Source organism: Sinocyclocheilus anshuiensis, unplaced genomic scaffold (assembly GCF_001515605.1).
Source record: "Sinocyclocheilus anshuiensis isolate Anshui unplaced genomic scaffold, SAMN03320099.WGS_v1.1 scaffold1160, whole genome shotgun sequence".
Taxonomy (NCBI): domain Eukaryota; kingdom Metazoa; phylum Chordata; class Actinopteri; order Cypriniformes; family Cyprinidae; genus Sinocyclocheilus; species Sinocyclocheilus anshuiensis.
In genome coordinates this window covers 269053-290212 of record NW_015552641.1, presented here as the reverse complement: position 1 = coordinate 290212, position 21160 = coordinate 269053, and the positions used below count along the sequence as shown (strand labels likewise).

General features: G+C 37.4%; 4 protein-coding genes across 4 annotated transcripts in view; all 4 read left to right on the top strand.

Moving 5' to 3' along the window:
* The window catches only part of LOC107666911 (homeobox protein Hox-B6b-like), a 1341-nt gene extending 1085 nt beyond the window's left edge, over positions 1-256 (top strand). Inside the window, exon 2 of the mRNA XM_016458423.1 lies at positions 3-256. Coding sequence (XP_016313909.1) covers positions 3-256 — 254 coding nt within the window. The remainder of the gene's footprint in view (positions 1-2) is intronic.
* A 1391-nt stretch (positions 257-1647) lies between these two features.
* On the top strand, positions 1648-2908 carry LOC107666910 (homeobox protein Hox-B5b-like). Its single transcript, XM_016458422.1, has 2 exons — positions 1648-2230; positions 2661-2908. The coding sequence occupies exons 1-2, from the start codon at positions 1648-1650 to the stop codon at positions 2906-2908; spliced, it is 831 nt and encodes a 276-aa protein (XP_016313908.1).
* A 10283-nt stretch (positions 2909-13191) lies between these two features.
* Positions 13192-14398, top strand: LOC107666912 (homeobox protein Hox-B1b-like). The gene is made up of 2 exons (XM_016458424.1): positions 13192-13852; positions 13965-14398. The coding sequence occupies exons 1-2, from the start codon at positions 13267-13269 to the stop codon at positions 14297-14299; spliced, it is 921 nt and encodes a 306-aa protein (XP_016313910.1). The 5' UTR covers positions 13192-13266; the 3' UTR covers positions 14300-14398.
* A 6661-nt stretch (positions 14399-21059) lies between these two features.
* The window catches only part of skap1 (src kinase associated phosphoprotein 1), a 32006-nt gene continuing 31905 nt past the window's right edge, over positions 21060-21160 (top strand). Inside the window, exon 1 of the mRNA XM_016458441.1 lies at positions 21060-21137. The gene's annotated coding sequence lies outside the window, so the exon portion shown is untranslated. The remainder of the gene's footprint in view (positions 21138-21160) is intronic.

Sequence of the window (21160 nt, the reverse complement as noted above, 5' to 3'; positions counted from 1 at the left end):
AGGAATGCCTGGCAGCACTGGCCGCAGGGGTCGTCAAACCTACACTCGGTTTCAGACTCTTGAACTGGAAAAGGAGTTCCACTTTAACAGATATTTGACCAGAAGACGAAGAATTGAAATATCGCACGCTCTGTGTTTGACGGAACGACAGATAAAGATATGGTTCCAGAACCGTAGAATGAAATGGAAAAAGGAGAATATAGTGCTGAACTCCGCAAAGGTCAGCGAAGAGGAGGATGGTGGAAAGGCGGGATAAATGATAAAAAGCAGTTTATGAAGCCCTAGAAACACTGTACATGACATGTAGCGTGTAGTTTTAATTAATAAGTACTGGTCTGTCCAACAAGAAAAAAAGCTACCTTAAGTGTTATGTTGACATAAAAAAAGCTTCAAGAGAAGACTTTCTTTTTCATTAAAACAGGCGTCTGAATCAACCTCTGTAAAGACGGTAAAAGATATGGGAGGTGCTTTTACCACTGTTATATATTTTGCTGTATTTGGCCTATCTAAACTAATGAGACAAATGTTTTCTTGCTGAACATTCTAATGCCTATAATTTGAAAGAAAACATAAGTTCGAAGTTTAACATTTTGAGATTAAAGGCCTTACATTGAATATGTATTTCAGTCCGTTGTGTGCTAGAAAAAAGAGAAAATGGGACATTTTGATGCTTAATTTATTGGGTCGTCACTTTTGTGTTTGTGTATGTGAATGCACCAAGAATAATATCATACTTTGTTAGCAATGTCATTTTGTCAATAAAATGATTGTTTAACAATTAATGTGGTTTATTTTTCTTTATGTGTACATGGGCATCTTCTCTGGTATAATGAGGCCAGAGACATTTCATAATCAGCCTATATGCGTTGGTGTAAGGCACTCTTCAAGACACAAAATAATTTATCTGATATACATATGCTAGGCTATATATATATATATATTTCCATCTCTTCACTGCTCCTTGAAGCTTTGCTGCTGGTAAAACGGGCCAGTTTGATTGTATAATAATCTCGCCAGTTTATTTTTTTATTTTTATTTTTTTTGTAGATCTACATCTTGGTTTGGCGATTAATATCTAGGTTGACTAACCTATGTTAATAAGACACATATTCATATAATTGAATGACTAAATGAAGTCGCTGACGCACCCAAGATTGCTTTGAGAGACAGAAATTGCATTTTTACAAACGATGTGAAATATTCACACTTTGCCTTAATTTATCGTAAATCTGTTAGGAAATACGACTTAGTTCTATGCAGTGAAAGCACAGTGTTACAGAATTATGCAGTAAAAGGCTTCAAGAAATGGGCAGGTGTTTGGTCATTTTACAGTTCTCCCAGTAGGTGACGCCCTCCGCTAACGTGGGATGTGGCGCGATGGGGAGGCACCATTGAGTTGAACCTAACGATCGTCATTTCGTCATCATTTGTAACCATAGAGCATGAATTACCTCTTGAAGTCATCAGAGAGAATTTACGACTGGTCAACAAAGGCACGTGATGCCCTAACGCTCTCCCATATTTGGCCGCATACATGGCAAAAACGAAGTACAGTGCATTGCTATAATTCATTATTACATCATAAATTGTGCTGCGCTGGATTTTAACGACCAAGATCTACAAATCAAGACATTTTAAAACATCCAAATGAGCTCTTATTTTCTAAACTCGTTCTCAGGGCGCTATCCAAATGGGTCTGACTATCAGTTACTAAATTATGGTACTAACGGCGCTATGAACGCTTCTTACAGGGACTCCACCAGCATGCATTCCGGGTCTTTCGGTTACAACTACAATGGAATAGACCTTAGTGTAAATCGTCCCAACAATGGCCATTTCGAAGCGGTTGGAGATCATTCTCATGCTTTCCAAAATCCGGGTCAGGAGACCCGGTACAGACAGTCGAGCTGCTCGCTCTCGTCTCCAGATCCCCTGTCTTGTGCCACCAGCGAGTCTCTGGAATTGAAGGGTTCCTCTCCTCCATCTGATCAGAGCACACCAACCGGCAACAGCAGACTCACCAACAGCAACAATCTCACCAGCAGCAACAGCACACATTTTGCGGACACAGACGAGACCAATGTCTCGTCCGAGACTGAGGATGGAGCACAGACCACCACCACCACACGTACGCAGAAGCAAGAATCTGTGGCGAGCTCGACTACAACACCTAACGACGGTCAAACTCCACAGATATTCCCATGGATGAGGAAGTTGCACATTAACCATGGTATACACATCTCTATTATCTCTTATTTAGGCATGATCAAATTAAATTATTTTGATGATAATTGTTTCTTACGTACGTTTAGGTTATGCGTGGATTAAATGCATGTTTTGCTCTTCAGATTTTCATATTCGTTTAATAGCCTGCTAATGTTTGTCTTACAAAACAGTAATGCTTAGACGGACCATTAGTTTCACCTAAGTATAGGTTAAATAGAGAATAACCACTCTCTGGGAGGTGACTGCATGTAGAACTATTGTGCAGCAGTAAAGCCATAAAATGCAATGGTAGGCTACTAGCTGCACGTCGCCTTGAATACAATCTAGAATCAGCCAGCAGTCCAACATCCAAAATGTAACAGACATTTAGGTTCATTTCCGTTTGATGGCTTGGTGATGTTTGCTCATTGTCTCTTTGCCCTTGCTTATGCCAGATATGACTGGACCTGATGGAAAACGGGCTCGAACAGCTTACACTCGCTACCAGACGCTCGAGCTGGAGAAAGAGTTCCATTTCAATAGATATCTCACGCGCAGGAGGAGAATAGAGATAGCTCACGCTCTCTGCCTCTCAGAGAGGCAAATTAAAATCTGGTTCCAAAATCGCAGGATGAAATGGAAGAAGGACAATAAACTGAAAAGTATGAATTTAGCTACGGCGGGGAGTGCATTTCAAAATTGATCAAATCATTTCATAATAACTGGAAAATTCGACTACTGTTACAGCGCTGCACCTTTCAGCTTGTTGATATCACCTGACGACGTGTGATTCCCCCATGCAGCTCAAAATTGCCAGCTTTTGAATATTGTTATCACATATGCTAAGCTAGTTACAATTGCCATTAAATGAGTGTGAATGTCAAGTGTGTCAAGTTTATACATTCGTGGAGGAAAGCATGTTCCATGTGAGCTATTCGTGCAACGTATTCTAGACCTGTTACAAAAATGATGTACAGTACAACTCGCACTACCCAACTATCTTAAATGATAGTGTAAAATAGAGAAACTTTTGTTGTATCCTTGAACTTGTATTGAAACGTCATGTATTCTTCACGCAACATGCTATATTCTTGTTATGTGCCGGGCTTTTTGATTTCTCGTAGATGATACCTGCGAGAAAAATAATCTTTTCGCACTTACATTTGTGTACTTAGGCTGCAGCACAAGATTACTTTGGGCTCGTGAGATGTCCTATGAAGAATGTCTTTATACAGTAGTGACCAATATGTTATTTGTAGTGCACAACGTGAGTTATGGACGTTCTGTGTTAAAAGTTGGAGAAAAATGTTTTGTCATTGACATGTTGATGGTATCTCTGCCATTTTTTGTATTTGTGTCTAAACTGAACATGAATTGTTCCAAAAAGAAAAATAAAGTTTTCTCTCAGTCATATACATGAAAGTCTCTGTTTGTCTGTAGGCCTGTTTGGTGAGTGATCCCAACGTTGGACCATGCATTACATCGGCAACTCATTTTACCCACCAGTACATCGCATTTATATTTTACACTTTAAATAATTATTTTGCTCTTAAATGAAAGCTATATGTATTAATGAGTCATAGTGCGTACGACTAATAAAACAAAGGATATTCCATTCAGTTTTTGCTGCGCTCTGCGAGGACATTTGTATCTCGTTACAGAATAAAATGGTTTATAATATGGCAATATTCAAACTCAGCTCTTGTGTGTCACATCACAACAATAACTCAACCCCTCGACTTACCTCGCAGTGCTCAAAGCGGATGAACAAAACGATCTTTAGGTTGTTTTAACAATCTGCATTATTTGAATGAAACACAACATACAAATCATCTACCCCAACTATTTTCTTCTGAAGTCCAGTCCATAACACCAACATGTAGCTCTTGGTAAGGCACGTGAGGTCCATAAAGTTAGTTTTATGGTTTTGGGGGGTTGACAATGTGCTACATAATTCACATTCTTGAATGTAACTGACTGTTTAACTGCTTCAGCGGGATTCTAAAGGTTGTGGGCAGCATGCGGAACCTTCTCAAACTGGACAGTCGTAATATCCCATGCTGACTCTGTTTTCTGTCAACAATCATTTTCATAATATTTCTGCTGAATGTGAAACGATAAGAAGTCTTCTTTGTAGTTCTCAAGTAAGTCTCTTCCTTGGCTACAGATGGCCATTTAATTAATTGTTTTCAAAAAAGCATCACGCATTTTAGCCAATGTAGCTACAATTTCGTTCAAAGATTTGTAAGTGTCAGAGAATGCTGACTTGTTAGATTTAAAATGATAAAAATACATATGTAAACTTCGATGGATTTTGACTCGGAAAAAAAAGATACAAAAATAAAAAAATTAATCATTATGTGTTGCTGCATATTTTTCAACCAATAAGTGCAAGGTTGGACCGGTTTATTATTTAGCGTGGATTGTGGAATATATGTCGTCCTTATATTTTAATGAATACCTGCAGAGATAGTTAAAAAAATTCTTTCAGTTTTACAAAATCATATAGGCTTCACAGCAGATGTCCAAAAATTAAGAATAGTAACATTTTCTCTGGTTAAACAATAATACAGGCAGAGAGGTGTTACATGCAGATTTTGTTGGTATTCCATGGTAAATTGTGTAATGGTATCAATCAAGCAATCTGAAAAATTACAGATAATTTTTTGTTCTACCCACTTTGATGTGTTTGCCTGTTATTGTATGTCTGGACTTTTGAAATAAGTGTAACATTTTGGAGATAAGAGAATTTGTTTTGTGTAAAAAAAAAAAAATTTGTTTGTTTTAAAAAAAAAAAAAAAAAAGAAGATAGGGTGGATGTAAGATTGTAACTACAATTTGCTCGTGATAGAAACGGTTCCTCGATTCATAACTATTAAAGTCCCATTTTACCCCTATAATGTGTTTTGCATATTGATAGGGGTAATCTGGGCGCTGCTCTCATCAATTATTCATTGGGAAGGGATCACTCCGAGGTCAGGAGACGAGAGTGGCACACATGCCTTCCCAGAGAAGCACAGGGTGCATGCCAAAACGACTAGCTGGTAATCTACATTTTCGCTCAACAGTCAGTACTGTCTAATTCTCCCAAAGGCATTTTTTTGTACTGAAACGACATATTTGAGAGGGACAGACTTTGTTGGAAGAGTTGTACGAGCAAGTAAATTGATTAGTCGAGGCAACGCTAAAAAGATTAGATTATTTTAAAAGTTCTGCTATTATGAATATCGTTTTGCTTGAATCATAAATAAAAACCATGTCTGTGACCGGCTAATTTTGCTGTTAGATTGATGTAATGTTGCTTCATCACCAGCAGGGCCCGCCTCACACCGAGCTCCCGATAGGTTCTTACTCATTCTGCATAGCTGGACATTCGGATGCGTCAGGTTTTTCATGAAAACAAAATTTAGGGAGAAAATTTTTAAAAGCCACGAAAATGTGAAGCTTTTTCAGTTGGGCAGTTCTAAAGGTTTATATTTTTCGTTTCTTGGGTTTGGTGTGTGATCCAGATCTAAATAGGCCTAATATTGTTAAAATAGCCTATTAAATAAACTATGAGGAAGGGTGTAATCATAAAATAAATAGTCATGAGACCTAGTGAGAAAAAACGAACAGCTTTATGGTAGAAATATTAATGGTGGAAATGTGAAAACATCAACGCTATTATTAGGATATTGAAAAAGAAAACATAGCCTACAGTGACAGTGCGGGGCATGGTGAAGGATCAGAGTTCATTCGGAGGTCATTATGTTCTGTGATTGCTGGCACCATTCTCAGCTTTTGTTGCAATGGCAAAACATAAATAAAAATTGAAAGCAGTGACTGAAATCTCAGATATAAAATTCTTGCATTATGTATTTCAAGTATGCTATTTTTTTTTGTTCCAAAATAAAATATATAAATAACCATACAAATAGGCTAACCATACTGCTTATTTTGTCTAGTCATTCAAAAACATACATTTTTAATGATTTTTCCAATTTTTTTAAATTTAACTGAATTAAAAAAGGATTCTGGGTGAATATTTAATTAGTGGTCTGTATTAGAGGTCTGTTTGTATTCGATAGTAGTGCGATCCCACGTTCAGGAAGCACTAATCGAAGTGTGCAGCAGCAGGATACCTAATGAAGTTGATAAACGATATTTCGCTTAAGGTTATCTTGAATTTTTCATCTTTAATCGATCGTTATGCGCCCAAAAGATTGTGTGATGTGTCCAATGAAGCTGTTGGAAGGCTATAGTCCTGCAGAGACACACACGAAATGAAAGTCCGAAAGAAAAAAAAGCTATAGGCTATGCTCAATACGTAAAATTTTACAAATGGATTTACAATGTGAAAGTGTGTTTACTGGAGGCAAAGAAAATGTAGAGACAACGTGAAACAAGACGGGGACCACCGTTTGTCTAAAACAGAGTGAGGCATGTAGTAAGTTTACCTATCTCATTTAATAATTTCATCCAACTACAAACAATGAATCAGATTTGCGGGATTGCCTTTGCTTTGTTTTTTTTTACAGCTATTATTAATATAACGAAGATAGATCTTGGTAGGGCAAAGTTTAATGATGCATAGTTTAATAACGCAGAGCTAAAGAAGTTGGATTAGAAATATTGAAGTATATGGGAAAGTAAATAACTGAAATGGGGATGATGCACTGGTGATACATGGGTGAAAATGTGAAAAAATCAAGTGTCTGTTGCTCAAGTATAGTTGTTGTTTTCCACAAATTCACAGTAAACAGTAACGTTTGTTTTCTTAACAAAGCTTAACAAAACCGATGATGTCTGTCATCTATATATACCCTGTAGATCCGAATTTGTGTGAATAGATAGTCGCAAATTCGTGTCTTGGGGAATATGTAGTTGACATAAACCCAACGCTAGTGGAATTGGTGATGCACTTTTTTGTACCCACACTGACTGCTATTTCTATCTATCTATCTATCTATCTATCTATCTATCTATCTATCTATCTATCTATCTCATTATTGGAGACATGCTTTGAAAAAAAAAACTAAACATGTGGTGGTCTTGAAAATTAGACACCTGATGGCGCTACATCATTTGTCATATGGTGACAAATGCTCATGCGACAACGTGCGAAATTGATTCCAATTTAATAATTCTGCAGGATCATTCAAGTAAAAGTTTTGGTCACCACATTTTGTTTTGTATTTGTATTTTCCCATGTTCTCAGAGGGAGACAATACTGTTTTTTTTTTTTCAGATGTCACGCAAAAAAGCTGAATCCCTCATAACGCACAGGCTCAGTAACATTTATGAAACAAGTATATAACGATTCAAGAATAATAAACAACAATCTAAAATACTTGAGGATGTGATGTTTATGTCGTTTGACAAACTGTTTTGCTGTGTTACTTTTTATTATGCTGTTTTATTATGCTGATTTTACTTTTTTTTCTAGCAACAAGTGTATCCCAATGAGGCTACATGTGACCCTTTGAGGACACGTTTTCCACGCGTTATTCATCAAACGGAGAGCCTGCAGACAATGAGAAGAAGGAACATGACCTGAAACAGGTAATTTTTACATTAGGAAATACTGTGAGATGTCAGCTGAATTTACCTTTGTTTTTAGATTATATAATGCATGAATAATGAGGAATAGTAGGCTAGTCAGTTTATCCGTATTGTAGTGCTGTGTGGTTACTATTTTTGCTGAATATGTCTACTTTCTTGAATAGAATTGGCTTCTTTTTTCACTCTTTCGTTGATACAAAAAGGTATAGCTAATTCACGATGAATAGTAAAGAGGTGGATGAAATAAAAACTGTAAAGATACTGGTTCCGCATCCCTTATTTGCTATATCACGTGATTCATTCAATAATTAATGAGGAGGCTGCAGAGCAGAAAGGCGACGCAGCCAATTCGTCAAGACTGGCTTTTCGCCGAGCTAACTTGTTTGAGTTTGGGCGAAATTTATTGGGGCATTTCCTTCGCGAGAAGCTATCCTCATTGCTGTGAACAGTCAAGAGGGATAACCTAGGAGCAACCGCACAGCATAAGCACCACACATTGTGAGTAAGCCTATATTTTAGAGCTAAATCTTGTAGATACGTAGTTGCTGGGAGCGGTCGTGTCTCCTAACTCGAAGAAAACATGTAAAGGCCAATACTGAGATGCATATTTTTTTTTACACTGCTCTATCATGAATAAAAATGCATCCGTTTATTTCAATATAATTGTATGAAAACACTTTATTATTCAGCCTGTCGTGATAACTAAACTAGATTACAAATGTAAGGAAATAGTGTTCCTCTAACATTTGTTCACTGCGAAAAATTTGTTACAGAATAAATAGCTTTATGTGACATTTTCTTTTGTATAGCCTACTTAGACGTTTATTCGTATAATCTATGTTAGGAATGTAAATTATTATTATTATTTTAATTTATTTTATTGCAGGTTTTGTGTAGTATGCTCTTAAATATTTTATAAGGCTGTACTATTGTAACAGACTGCGCTCATGTAAAAAGTCTCGATGATTAGGCCTAATGCAACGAAGTGGCCGTTACGTTAAAGTATATTGTAGTAGGCTGAACGTCACGGGTTAAGGACGGGTAATATCAATAAATGTTTAAGGTTGGATTGTTAAGGCCTATTGGCTCGTCTGGTGGTGACTATACCCAGTTTATGCCATTTATGACGAACCCACTGCTACAGTGACATGAGCAAAGTAATGGATCAACTTGAGAGATCAAAGACCCCTGGACCTTTGGGGAATTGATCGCAGGACCGTCCCAAGACAGCGGCACTCTCTCATCTTCAACATCACTAATTACAATATCATGCACGAATAATTCGAAACAGATGTCCCCTTTACAAGCGTTTTCAACAGTTTTATGGTAAAGATGTTAGCTGACATATTAAAGCACCTAAAACATTTTATGGTTCTTGTAAATGTATATATATATAGGTATATATAAGCTATAGTCTATATAAAAAATCATATTCAGCAGCATCTGTATCAGTATTTACATATACTTACACTTCCAATTTACACGAGACATTATTAACCCGTTTAATTGAAAATAGCACACATCTCTCCATCCTTAGTTTATGGTAAACGCTCTTGAACACGTCAATACTGCTTCAGAGCAACATCCTGATCTTGCTTAATGTTTGTTTGTTTCGCAGTTCAATTTATATCGATTGCTAACTCCAAGAGACATCCTTCTTTGCCTCCATCAGCTTTTACGTTCAAGACATGTAATCCTCTTCCAGAAGAGGAAGTTATCCTTTCAGCAGTCTGATATTGTTGGATTTAAAAAGAATATGCATAGGCTAATAGAGCGTATTTTTGTTTCGTTATGAAGTGTTCTTTTCTAAAGTGTATCTGATTAGTGTTGGGTCACATTATCTTGTAACTGCACTGGGGTCTTCTGCAGTTTTTACCCGTAAATTTGATTCACTCGATCCTTTGGCTTGTATCACTTATAGGTAAGCTTTTTTTTTTTGCGCTTTTTTTCGTCATATCATGGAGAGGTAAATATTTTGATTTTAATTCTACATATAAAGAAGACATAGGCTAACTCATACTCAATGACACTTACAGTAGGACTTCGGAGTGGAGCTGAAAATATACAATGATCAGAGGCTGTTGTTATCAGCAAGGTTTTTAATTATTATTTTTTTATGTTGTTGATTAGAGTGAATTAGCCTGTACACTTACATAAAATATATTTATTAGTAAATGTCCCTCTGATTTGTGCCTTGATTCCAGTTCTCCACGGAATCAAGCTGCTGAAGAATAAGCTCACAGTTTGTGAATGGCGAAGGATCTGTCTGGGTGATTAATCGCCCTAGTACTTTGGCTAAGGTTCAAGACGAGTTCACTGCTTTGTGCGTTTTTCTGTTGGCTACCACTGCACACTCCCCTTCCCATTGTTTTTTTCCAACTAATCTCTTTCTTCGTTATTTTTGTTTTTATCATCCCAGTTACGATTAAAAATAAATACAGTGAAATGCCGTTTGCAATTTCAAATACCCACCATTTTCTTATTTTAAATGCTTTTAACTTTTATTTTCCACAAGCATTGACGTCGTTGTATTGTTTAAGTGATTTTAAATAGGGATCTGGCTGTACATTCGGGGAAAAAATAATTCAAGGGCATTATTGTTTTGCCCTGATTCGTGATTAACTATTTTCCAAACGTTTTTTTCTGGATGAATGAAGTCTTCCCTTTTCTAATTGCCAAAAGAAAAAAATTATACACCAGCAATACAAAAAGCAGATGCCTCAGAGAAACGTATACTGTAAATAAACCGAGAATGAGAAGTGCACATGGCTCTTTTAATTTCGATACACACAATAGGCTAAATGTGTAGAATTATTTCAACACCCTGAATTCAATTTGTTTTATGGTGTACCTGTTAAAAACAAAACAAAAAATTTAAAAGGAAAACATGTTCTCTAGTTAAATGACATTGTATAAGTTTTCTCATGAATCGTTGGATATTTTTTATGCAATTGTTTGTGCATGTAGGCTATATTCTATTTTTCACATTTTTTATGGCCGAGTGTCATTTAAAATTGTTTAAAATAGGCTACTTTTTTATATTGCATTCACCCTATTTTGATTTTGTGATTTGTTCACACTGAATAACACTGGATAGCCTATTTTATTTTTTATTTTTTTGCAGCTTATATCATGAAGAAGAAAACAGACCATTTTTTGTCAGCAGCACAGTAAGATAGTCTGGTTTCTGGCAGTGCGTACTCCGCAAAAGAGACACTATTCATATATTTGTTCCTTTTAGTTGCGATGATGGATTCATGTTCCCTGACTCACACCGTGTTGCTCTGACCCTGCAGGTCATCTTCCAGCGGGCCACCGGAACCATACTGTCACATGACACGAGAGGCCAGAGTTTCGCTAAACCCCACAGAAAGGACCAACATAACTGATGAAAGCCGTCCAGAAAATGCAAATAACGAACAACAACAAGAACGTCTGCCTCACAATGTCGCGGAATTATTTGTAAAAAAGTCGTTATGCATTTGAACGTAATGACTAAATGCGTCATCCCAAATAGCTATATTCGGTCAGCGACCGCAAAAGACCAACTTGTAGTAGCCTACAGTGAAATGGAATAGTGAACGAGATAAAGAAAGAGGACGTTATATCAATGGGAAGATGTACACCATCCTCAATCAAGACAGTACTAACTCATCAGTGTTTCTTCCTGCAAACTATATCGGAGATAACTTAAGGAATCAGCAAGTTCACTGTATCACCAGCCCATATTTTATTGGATGAGAATTCAAGCAAACGCGACAAAGAGGAGCGCGGCGTTATTTGGAGGTGAGTAAATGCAGTTAGAATCTAAATTAAATGACCAGCAGTAACATAAATAACAAAACAGTATTAGAATGTTGGCATAAGAATTGTTAGCTAAAATCATATCAATATGTAAAATATGTATTAAAATAATAAAATATTTATTCGATGATGCAAATGTGATCTAAATGTAGAGTAATTGGTTTACATTTGCTTTTAAACAGCGCAGGAGCGACAAGAAACCCCCGTCGGGATTCATTGCATCAAAAAGAGCACGTACTGCTTTATACAAGTGACCAGCTAGTAGAGCTTGAGAAGTTCCACTTCAGCCCATAGTTGTGCAGGCGGAGACGTATGGAAATGGTCGTTTTACTCAAACTTAAATCTGGTTTCAGAACCGGAGGATGAGACAAAAAAAAGACTGTAGGTTGAAAAGAATGTTTCTCTTAGCTGGACCATCTCTGACCAACACCCACCACCACCGCCTTGAGTGAAGCTTCAAGAGATTTATGCATGGCAGTGCCTCAGGTGAAACGTCCTTCCGCAAATATGACTGAAGAAGAATAACTGTAGTATGGGTATGGCTATCCAGATTAATGGCATTCTCTGTCTCTTCTGGACAATTTCCACATTCTGTCATGTTCCCAGAGCGTAGCCTATAATAAAGCCCCCCTTGAAATGATTAAATGCCACTTTCATATAGTATTTCAATGTTTAATGGTAAATAAGCATAGTAGGCTAAAGTACTTGATTGATTGAATAACGTTACTGTGTTTAATAAATCAGTAAAATTATTGTGTGAAAATTAATAGCCCTATGAATTTGACATTTAGTGCTTGTTATTTTTATTTAGCCTATTTATTGCTTCTCCCGATGTTAATTTGAAATGATCTAATCAGTTTATCTGTGACCATTTACAACTCTTATTAATAATTTTCTGTATTCGAATGGAGACTGTCTGTCACCTGTATTAAGTAAAATTATGGCTTTAGGTTTAACTAAAAAGTCGAATTAAACTAGACTCGTATCTTTAGATTTTAGGAAATAATCCTATTAGAAACCAAAGACACGTTTCCCAAACTCCCTCTGTGTAGGAGCAAAATATTATAGCATCACACGAACTTATTTTAATGGGAGATTATATCTATAAACACTATTTTAAAAAGTAGGATGGCCCACTATATATCTCGAGAGAGATAGAGAGATAAAGCCAATCTCAGGCAATTGGTGTATAGCCTATGGGGGTTCATTCCAGTTAAATTAGAAATTTAGATTTGAAAATAGTACAAGAAACTCTAGAAAACAAAAAACTCAAAGGCTGACTATTTCAAGTAAATGGTAGGTTATGTAGGCTAGCCTACGATGAATTTTTAAACCCTGTTTATAGCTCGCTACACAACTCCAGTTCTCCTCGCCGTAACGAATACACTATAGGCTAAATCCGTTGTTACAACTGCTGTGCTCGCTTTAATTCACATTAGACCTACATTGCGAGTTTATCAGATTGATGGGTGGATTCGATTGATGTGTTTGTCATGTAAATACGAATCGTTTGATGGACACCTGCAACGCCCAGAGTGCTACCGCAGGTCGCACACTATTGGTGCATAATTAGTCACATGATCTGTCACTTAACTGATATGAGCTTGGATAGAACTTTGTGTGGTTTGACATACAGCTTAGAGGTTGTAGGGGCACTGGGACCACACATCAGCCTATATTGACCCTGCTTAATCAATTTTGCTTGGTCAGTCAACAATGAATTCCTACTTAGATTATACGATTTATAACCGTGGTGCTAACACTTATAGTTCGAAGGTTCGGTGTTTTCCTATGGACCAAGAATACTCGGCAAGTGCTTGTGCAAGTAGAAATAGTTACATTACCGAGGGACGGCCAGTCGGACGGAACACTTTTACCGCACGGCACGAAACTCATTGCTCAACTTACGCACAACTTAATTCGCAGCAATACCATATCAATATGGACATGGGGAAAACTGGACACACCAATTTTTGCAAGCAAACTCGACCTCCTCTCTCGGACTATGGACATCAACACGTTCTCACTCAAGCAGATGACCACTTGCGTCTTCAGTCCCCTGCTTTTTCTGTCGTGAACATGGGAACCAACATGGGAACGTACAGTGAACCTAACTGCAGGCCTGGCTCGGTCTCTGCAAGCCATTATCAGTCATATCCCTATGAAGAACAGGAACCACACGGCTATGGTTCGTTAAGCAAGTACCAGGTCTCCCTTGACAGTGACAGCGACTCCAAGACGAACATCAAACAAGCGCCAACGTTTGACTGGATGAAAGTCAAGAGGAACCCTCCTAAAACAGGTGAGTTAAGGCTAATTACAATGGCTACTGCAAAAATTGAAGTACGTAATATTAAAAAGTATGTCAGTTGAGGTTTCTAAGTCTTTTTTGTTCATAATTTTGTCTCTTTCAGTTAAAGTCGATGAATATGGGATCCACGGCCAGCAGAACATAATACGCACCAATTTCACCACCAAGCAGCTCACCGAACTTGAGAAGGAGTTCCACTTCAACAAGTACCTGACCAGGGCGCGCAGAGTGGAAGTGGCCGCCACCCTCGAACTGAACGAAACGCAGGTTAAAATTTGGTTTCAGAATCGCAGAATGAAACAGAAGAAGCGCGAGAAGGAAGGAACAGCCCCGGTAATTAAACGTGTGACTCTTTGCTCTGCTGGTCAAAGCGCAGACAACTCAAACAGCTCATCCCCGGGTGCTTCGCCTTCCTCAGACTCTTCCACTGCTATTTGATGATTACTTGCCTTTGTGGCAAACGAACTTACATTTCATCATTGTGCTGTGGAGAACTTCTTAACTTATTCTGCTGTCTTAGCAAAGCATAAAATATGCGCTAGCATGTTTTATATATAACGCAAAATACTCAATTTTGCTGCATTACACTCTTAAAAACAAAGGTGCTTCACGATGCCATATAAGAACCTTTTTGTCTAAATGGTTCCGTAGAGAACCTTTAACATCTGAAGAACCTTTCTGTTTCACAAAAGGTTCTTTGTGGCAAAAGAAGGTTCTTCAGATTACAAAAAGGTAAGAAAGAGATGGTTCTTTAAAGAACCTTTGACTGAATGGTTATTTGCTATGGCATCGCTTGAAGAACCTTTTGAAGCACCTTTATTTTTAAGAGTGTAGAGCTACCGAATTCATGGTTCAAAATGCATTAACAGGGTATATGCTTAATGGTCCAAAGCAAGACGTTTAAGTGTTATTTTTTTTCTGTCATCAGGTTGATATCCTTTTTTGCACTACTGATTCATCCTTTTGTTGAAAGAGTAAAAAAATGTAGAAAAGACTGACATGTTTATGTATTTAGAAAACAATCTGGCCAGTGACTTTCTGATAATTAAATACATTTTATTTTTCTCAAACATGTTTGTGGATTTAATCCTATTTAAATCAATTTATTGATTTTCTTTTAATTAAAAGGCTCTTCATGATGTTGGTATGATTGTGTCCTTTGTCAGAGGATGTTGCAATACAATGGAGCTCATTTAAATCAGTGTTGCTCTAGTCTGTATATTTTGACAAGAGGAATGTTGCATTACACACCAGGTGGCTTCCTATGACCTTTTCACCTTTTTGTGCCTACAGGCTCTCGAAACATGTAAACACTCCTTGGTGCTCAGTATAACACTCACTGACTAGATTTGAGGTTTCAATCCTACTTGGCACAGCACAATGATACTGCAGGTTAAGAAAGGATAAGACCCTTTCTAACTCTTTCTAACAAGATAATTTATAAGGCCCCATTCATTTAATTTGTACATTTCTTAACCAAGGCCATAAAGAAGAGTGATCGATATTGAAACAAATTCTGTAGATTATAATAATGCACTAAGAAATAAAACAAATGGCCTTTGTTTTGCATAAACAGTTTACTGTAAATCTGTGTATTTTTTCATTTAATATTTTTTGGGGGCATCAGATTAAAATGTATGCGAAGAGGTGAGCAATTACAGGGAGAAAAAATGTTTAACCTTAGATACTATCTCCATTTGCCTCAATTCTTCTAGAAAGTTTGCAAGGTTTCATTTCCCTGATCATCTGACGGACTGCTCCAATATTTACCCAGGGTGTTGGGTTTGCACAGTATTTGCCCCAGCAGCCACGCACTGTCAGCACCCTCTCCACTGACCAGGTTCACTGAGAGTTCAGGCCTAAATTAATACACAAAAGCCACAGGCCTGTCCAGCAGGGAATGAGAGGTCAATCAGAGTGTTATCTCTCTCAAAAATTAATTATCTACTACAAACTGAAAACTGAATTGAATGTCTAGTAAAAATAGACAATAATACATTTTAAATGAATGAATTAAATGAAACTGCTATTGAGGTTTAGATATTAGTTCAACTGAAAATTTCACTTAAATAAAGGTGAAATCATGACAAACTGGCGAAACCTGCATAAGTTTAATTTTACTATTATGCTTTAAGCTATATTGTAGTATGCCCAATTTTAGTTAAATCCATCCCAAGACAGTCCAACTAACTAAATGACAAACACTGGTGGTAAGGACATGCTGCTGATTAAAAACATCTTTATTTCAGTATGAAAATTCATAAATATGCCACAATGACACAAACATCAAGGTTGAAACGGCCATGCAAATGAAACTTCAAAAATCCAATTCAAATATATCAGTTGGTCAGCCAGAAGGTGAAAAAAGCTACAATGTTGCATGTTTACTTAAAGTTATTAAGTATCTAGTATTTGTTGCTTGCTCTTTTGGGTTGTGTGGCTCTGGGCTCCTATGGGTCTCCCATCTGTGGGCATCAGTGGAAGAGCTACAGTGCTGCAGAGACAGATGTTCAGTCAGCCTGGAGGAGGAGGCTGTTTTTCACCAGATTGTCAGTGTGCAGAAAAGGCTCACACTGCAGAATGTGGGGCAAGAGGAGCATCGGAGAATTAAGAGAAGATAAAAATAGCATCCTCAAACAATAATGCGTATAAAGAAATAGGCTATGTGTGGAAAGACGCGGAGAGAGAAAATAAATGTGCATCTGTGAAAGAGGCAGTCAGCAATAGTCATCAGAAAGTCGGTAATTTTGTGAAATAGTGGAGTGACTGTTTTTAAGATTACATTGGGTAAGATTGGCACATATTTCAAAAAAGGTGCACTGTACATACTGATAAATGATGCCACAGTATGGTATATCACGTTGCTGGCAAAAATTACTTGATAGATTTGATAATTTAGTGGAAAATTGTATAGATATTTAAATCTCCCTGCAAGGACAATATATACTACAATTCAAAAGTTTAAGGTCAGTAAGGTTTTTTTTTTAAAGACTAATACTTTCATTCAGCAAGGATGCATTAAATTGATTAAAAGTGACAGTAAAGACATTTATAATATTACAAATTGTCAATTTCAAATTGTGAATATTTTATGTTTTTGAAACTTCCAATTCATCCAGAATCCTGAAAAAAAATCCTGCACAACTGTTTTCAACATTGATAATAATAAAAATGTATCTTGAGCACAGAATCAGCATATTAGAATGATTTCTGAAGGATCATGTGACAGTGAAGACTGGATTAAAGGCTGCTGAAAACTGAGTGTTGCCATCACATGAATAAATTATATTTCACAATTTATTAAAAACAACAACAGTTACCTCCAGTATTTAATAAAATGTAATGGGCAAAAAAGGAGAAATTTCATGTTAAAAATTCAATGACAAAAATCATATTACAGGTACACCGCCTTTGCTGTCAGGTCACTTTTTAAGGTGATGTTTAGGGCAGATCTGAAGCTTGCAAGGTATATACTCTCCCTGCTGGGTGTGCTTGTCAGAGGGTCTTTTACAAATCAAATGCCTGGCTTGACTTCCTGAGTCTTGTTCAAGTCCCTCTGAAGCATGTCACTCTGCTGGGGTGCATGACCTCAAAGAGATAAAAGAATACTGTATACACTATTCATGGGCTTGAAACAGGGGTCAGGGGGTCATTTTATATGTCTTCTTGTCTTTCACAGACATACAGTCAACAGCTAAGACAGTGGCCATATGCAGATAGCCACCTCCTCTAGCTGAAAACAGGAAGAACAGGAAGCCTTCCTCTTGTGCTCTCCACACAGACCCGTATGACCCTCCCCCTCTCGCTCAATCGTATCCATGTCCTCGCGAGGCCATATAATCAGTCCACCGCCTTATAAGCTGAGTAACCGAGAGGGAAAGCTTCAAAGACCCTGCAGCACACGAGCTGGGCTGTTGCCAGCAAACAACCAACAGATATTGGCTTAGGCAGTGTAAAAACAAACATGTGCAAGATTTTTTTTTATAGTATAACACCGATTAGATTATGAGAGAGAAGTGAAGTTATTGCACCTGCTCAGAGAGGGCGAGTTGGAAAATTGCCAGTTACTCTCAAAACCAACACTACAGTGTTTTTGTCATAACTGAATTGACAAATTTCCTGCATGTGGTTTTGTTTGTAGGGATCTTAAAGCTTGGCAAAGTGTAACCGGTGCTCCGTCACTCATATGATTTAGAGAGGCAAGTAGTGCGTGCCAGAGGGAGACAAATGAAAGCTGACAGTTAATTTTATCAGTGACAGATCGTTGATCTCATGGACTGCCTCCCTGGTCTCTTTTAGAAGGTGGTGAAGGTTGAATATTAGTGGATACTGATACAACCAACCGCCCCCTTCAGAATCCCAAAGGCTTTATATTCCAGCCAGCAGAATATGAGTGCAGCATGACACACTGACGCTACAAAACCAAAGTATCAGATTTCAGTAATAAAATCAACATGATATTATTTTTTGATTCATATTTTTCCTTCCCACAGCTAAATCAGTTAAACAATTTGAAAGTTTGTGTTTGTGGCATCATGAGGAAAATATTGACTGTAATTATGTTTAAAAGGGATAGTTCACACAAAAATGAAAGTTCTGTCAATATTTACTCATCTTCATATTGTTCCAAACCTGTATGACTTTATTTGTTCTTTTCAACACAAAAGAAAAAAAATAGAATGTTTTAACTTGTTTTTGACCATGCAATGAAAGTCAATGGGGTCCAAAACAGCATCGGACAGCATGGGGATGTTCATTGTGTGAAAAAAACAACCCTGGAATTTTTTTTTTTTTTTTATTCCACAGAAAATAAGAAATGCATGCAGGTTTAGAACAACATAAGGATGACTTTTTTGGGTGAACTAACCCTTTAAGCATATGCAAATGAATAGAGGTTTCTCTGAAAAAGTCTCATTTCAAACTTTTTCGGCTCAGAGGTTCCCAGAACTATCCATTTCAACAGTTTCAAATGGTCCTATACAATTTAGCCATTAGCATAAGAGAAAACTAAGAACTGAATTTATTCTACTCAAGAGCTAGTGAAAACTGTTCCTCTAAGTTCACCATGATTGGTATGTGGGTGTTGACATACACTGATACCATGGAAACTCTTTGACAAACGATCATACTTTCCCCCCATCTACTTTGGAAATATTTACCACACAGGTCCTTAAACACCCACAAAAACAGCTTCTAAGTGCTGCCTGCCTGAAGTGTCTTGTGCATGTGTGGGGAGGTTAATTAGCAGCAAGGAGCAGAACTGAGTTCAAAGGGTCAAACCAGTGACAGAGATGAGCCCAAGGCTTTGCACGGGCAGAAATGTTTTCATACCATTTAACAGGAGAGGCATTATAAGCCAATTGTTAGTAATTGAATCTCATAATGGAAAAGACGACAAACTCTGAAACTGTTCCAGTGCCTTCATATTGACCCCTGGTCTCTAGAGGGGTGTGTGACCATGTTGGAGTGTGATTTCTGTCAGGTCGGGGCAGTTGAGAGGGGGGGGGACTCTCAGATGACAGTTCTGCCCCTCCCCCAAGTGAAACGCAAATGAAAAGGAATGCAGAGATAAAAAGCCTGTGTCCCCAGATAAGGGGACAGAAGAAAGGAGTAGGCGAATGCTAAAAGAGCTCTCTTGGGGAGATGCGAGGCGCTGATGGCAGTGTTGGTGGTAGGAGATCATAGCAGGTTCCTCTCATCAGCCTAGGCCTGTGTTTGATACTGGGTCTTTGTCGCTCTTTCAGCTGTGCATTGTTGGGAGGTGTAATCCTGGGTGGATTACAAAGGCAAGATCCTTTCATATGGCTGTGCCCAGCAGGCAGGAGGCAGTGCTCATGTTGGAGGGCCACGCTCATTCCTCGATCTACCTTCACAACGGGGCCATAGCTGCAGGGACAGTGACGCAGGGGTCATTCGGTCATGTCCTCTCCTTGGAATTCCGCTCCCCCTTTTACATTCAGATGTTTTTCTTTCATGATCTCCCTCCACCCTGTACCTGTGCACAACGTCTTACACCCAACTAACTGACAAATACCACAAAATACTGAATATGAGCTCTAACATTTAGAGCCACACATTGAATTAAATCTTCCACAAAGTATTTTTTTTTTTTACTAGATTATCGTGATGCTGTACAGTAGATTTTGCTTTGAACAAACTTCAAACCCTATTAAATGAAACCCAAAGTATTATGTACATAACTCTCCGTGTGCCATCTGCAAAAATTATACCTTAAATTGTGTGGCTTGTTTGTATTTGTTAGCAAAACTGTACTTTTCCAAACAGCTAGACAGATGATAAAAGGTGGGATTAGAAGGTGGAAAATAGAGTTTTACTGAAGGATAAACGAAAGCCAAAGGGGAAAAGAAAATCATGTGATTCTATATTGACTTGAGTGAGCTCTTTTGAAATGGCCAGAAAGCAACCAGCAAGCAATGCCACAGCAACCAAACAGCAATGTTCTGGAAACAGCCCACAACACCATACCATCGTGTCAATGACTTTTTTCATAGGCAATCATCATTTAAAAAAAAAAAAAAAAATCTAGTAGGCTATTGCATTTGGTCTTCAAGGCAAGGCTTGTGTTAGTGTTAGTTAGTATAATGTATAAAGGTCCCTAGGGTAAAATATTCATTTGATTGTTTTTTTCTCCAAACACATTAAATAACAGGAAAATACACAATAGTACTTTCTTAAACACTTGTTTGTTGTTATGCAAAATGCAAAATGAACCATAAAGTCATCATGTGCAATGATGATTTTGATTAAATTAGATCTAACATATAGGCTAATCATTTTTTGACTGCACACTTATTTAGCTAATGAGAATCCCTTCAATTATCATATATATTTTGAGACAAAAAAAACTGTTTAGGATTTTTATATTTGGGCTAAAGGCCCCCTGTTTAAGAGGCTTCCTTAAAATGTAAAAAGTTACATTATGTTTTTGTTTTAACTATCTTTTTAAAATTCTTTAATTCTCTTCTCTTTATATTTTCTCTTTTTCTCTTTAATTTTTTCTTTTTATTACACATATGTGTGTGTGTGTGTGTGTATATATATATATATATATATATATATTACCCTAAATATAATAGCCTACCCTAAACTAAATTGTCCTTGCTCTGATTAAATTCAGTTATTAATGTAATAACTTTAATGTAAAGACTGAGATTGTGCTGCCCCAATGTGATGCAGTCCTTCGTCTTTCACATGCATTAAGTGCTCTCTCAGCATCAAACTGCTGATCCAGAAACTTTGCAAACAATTGTGAAAGGTAAGGAAAAGCTTTTGTGATAT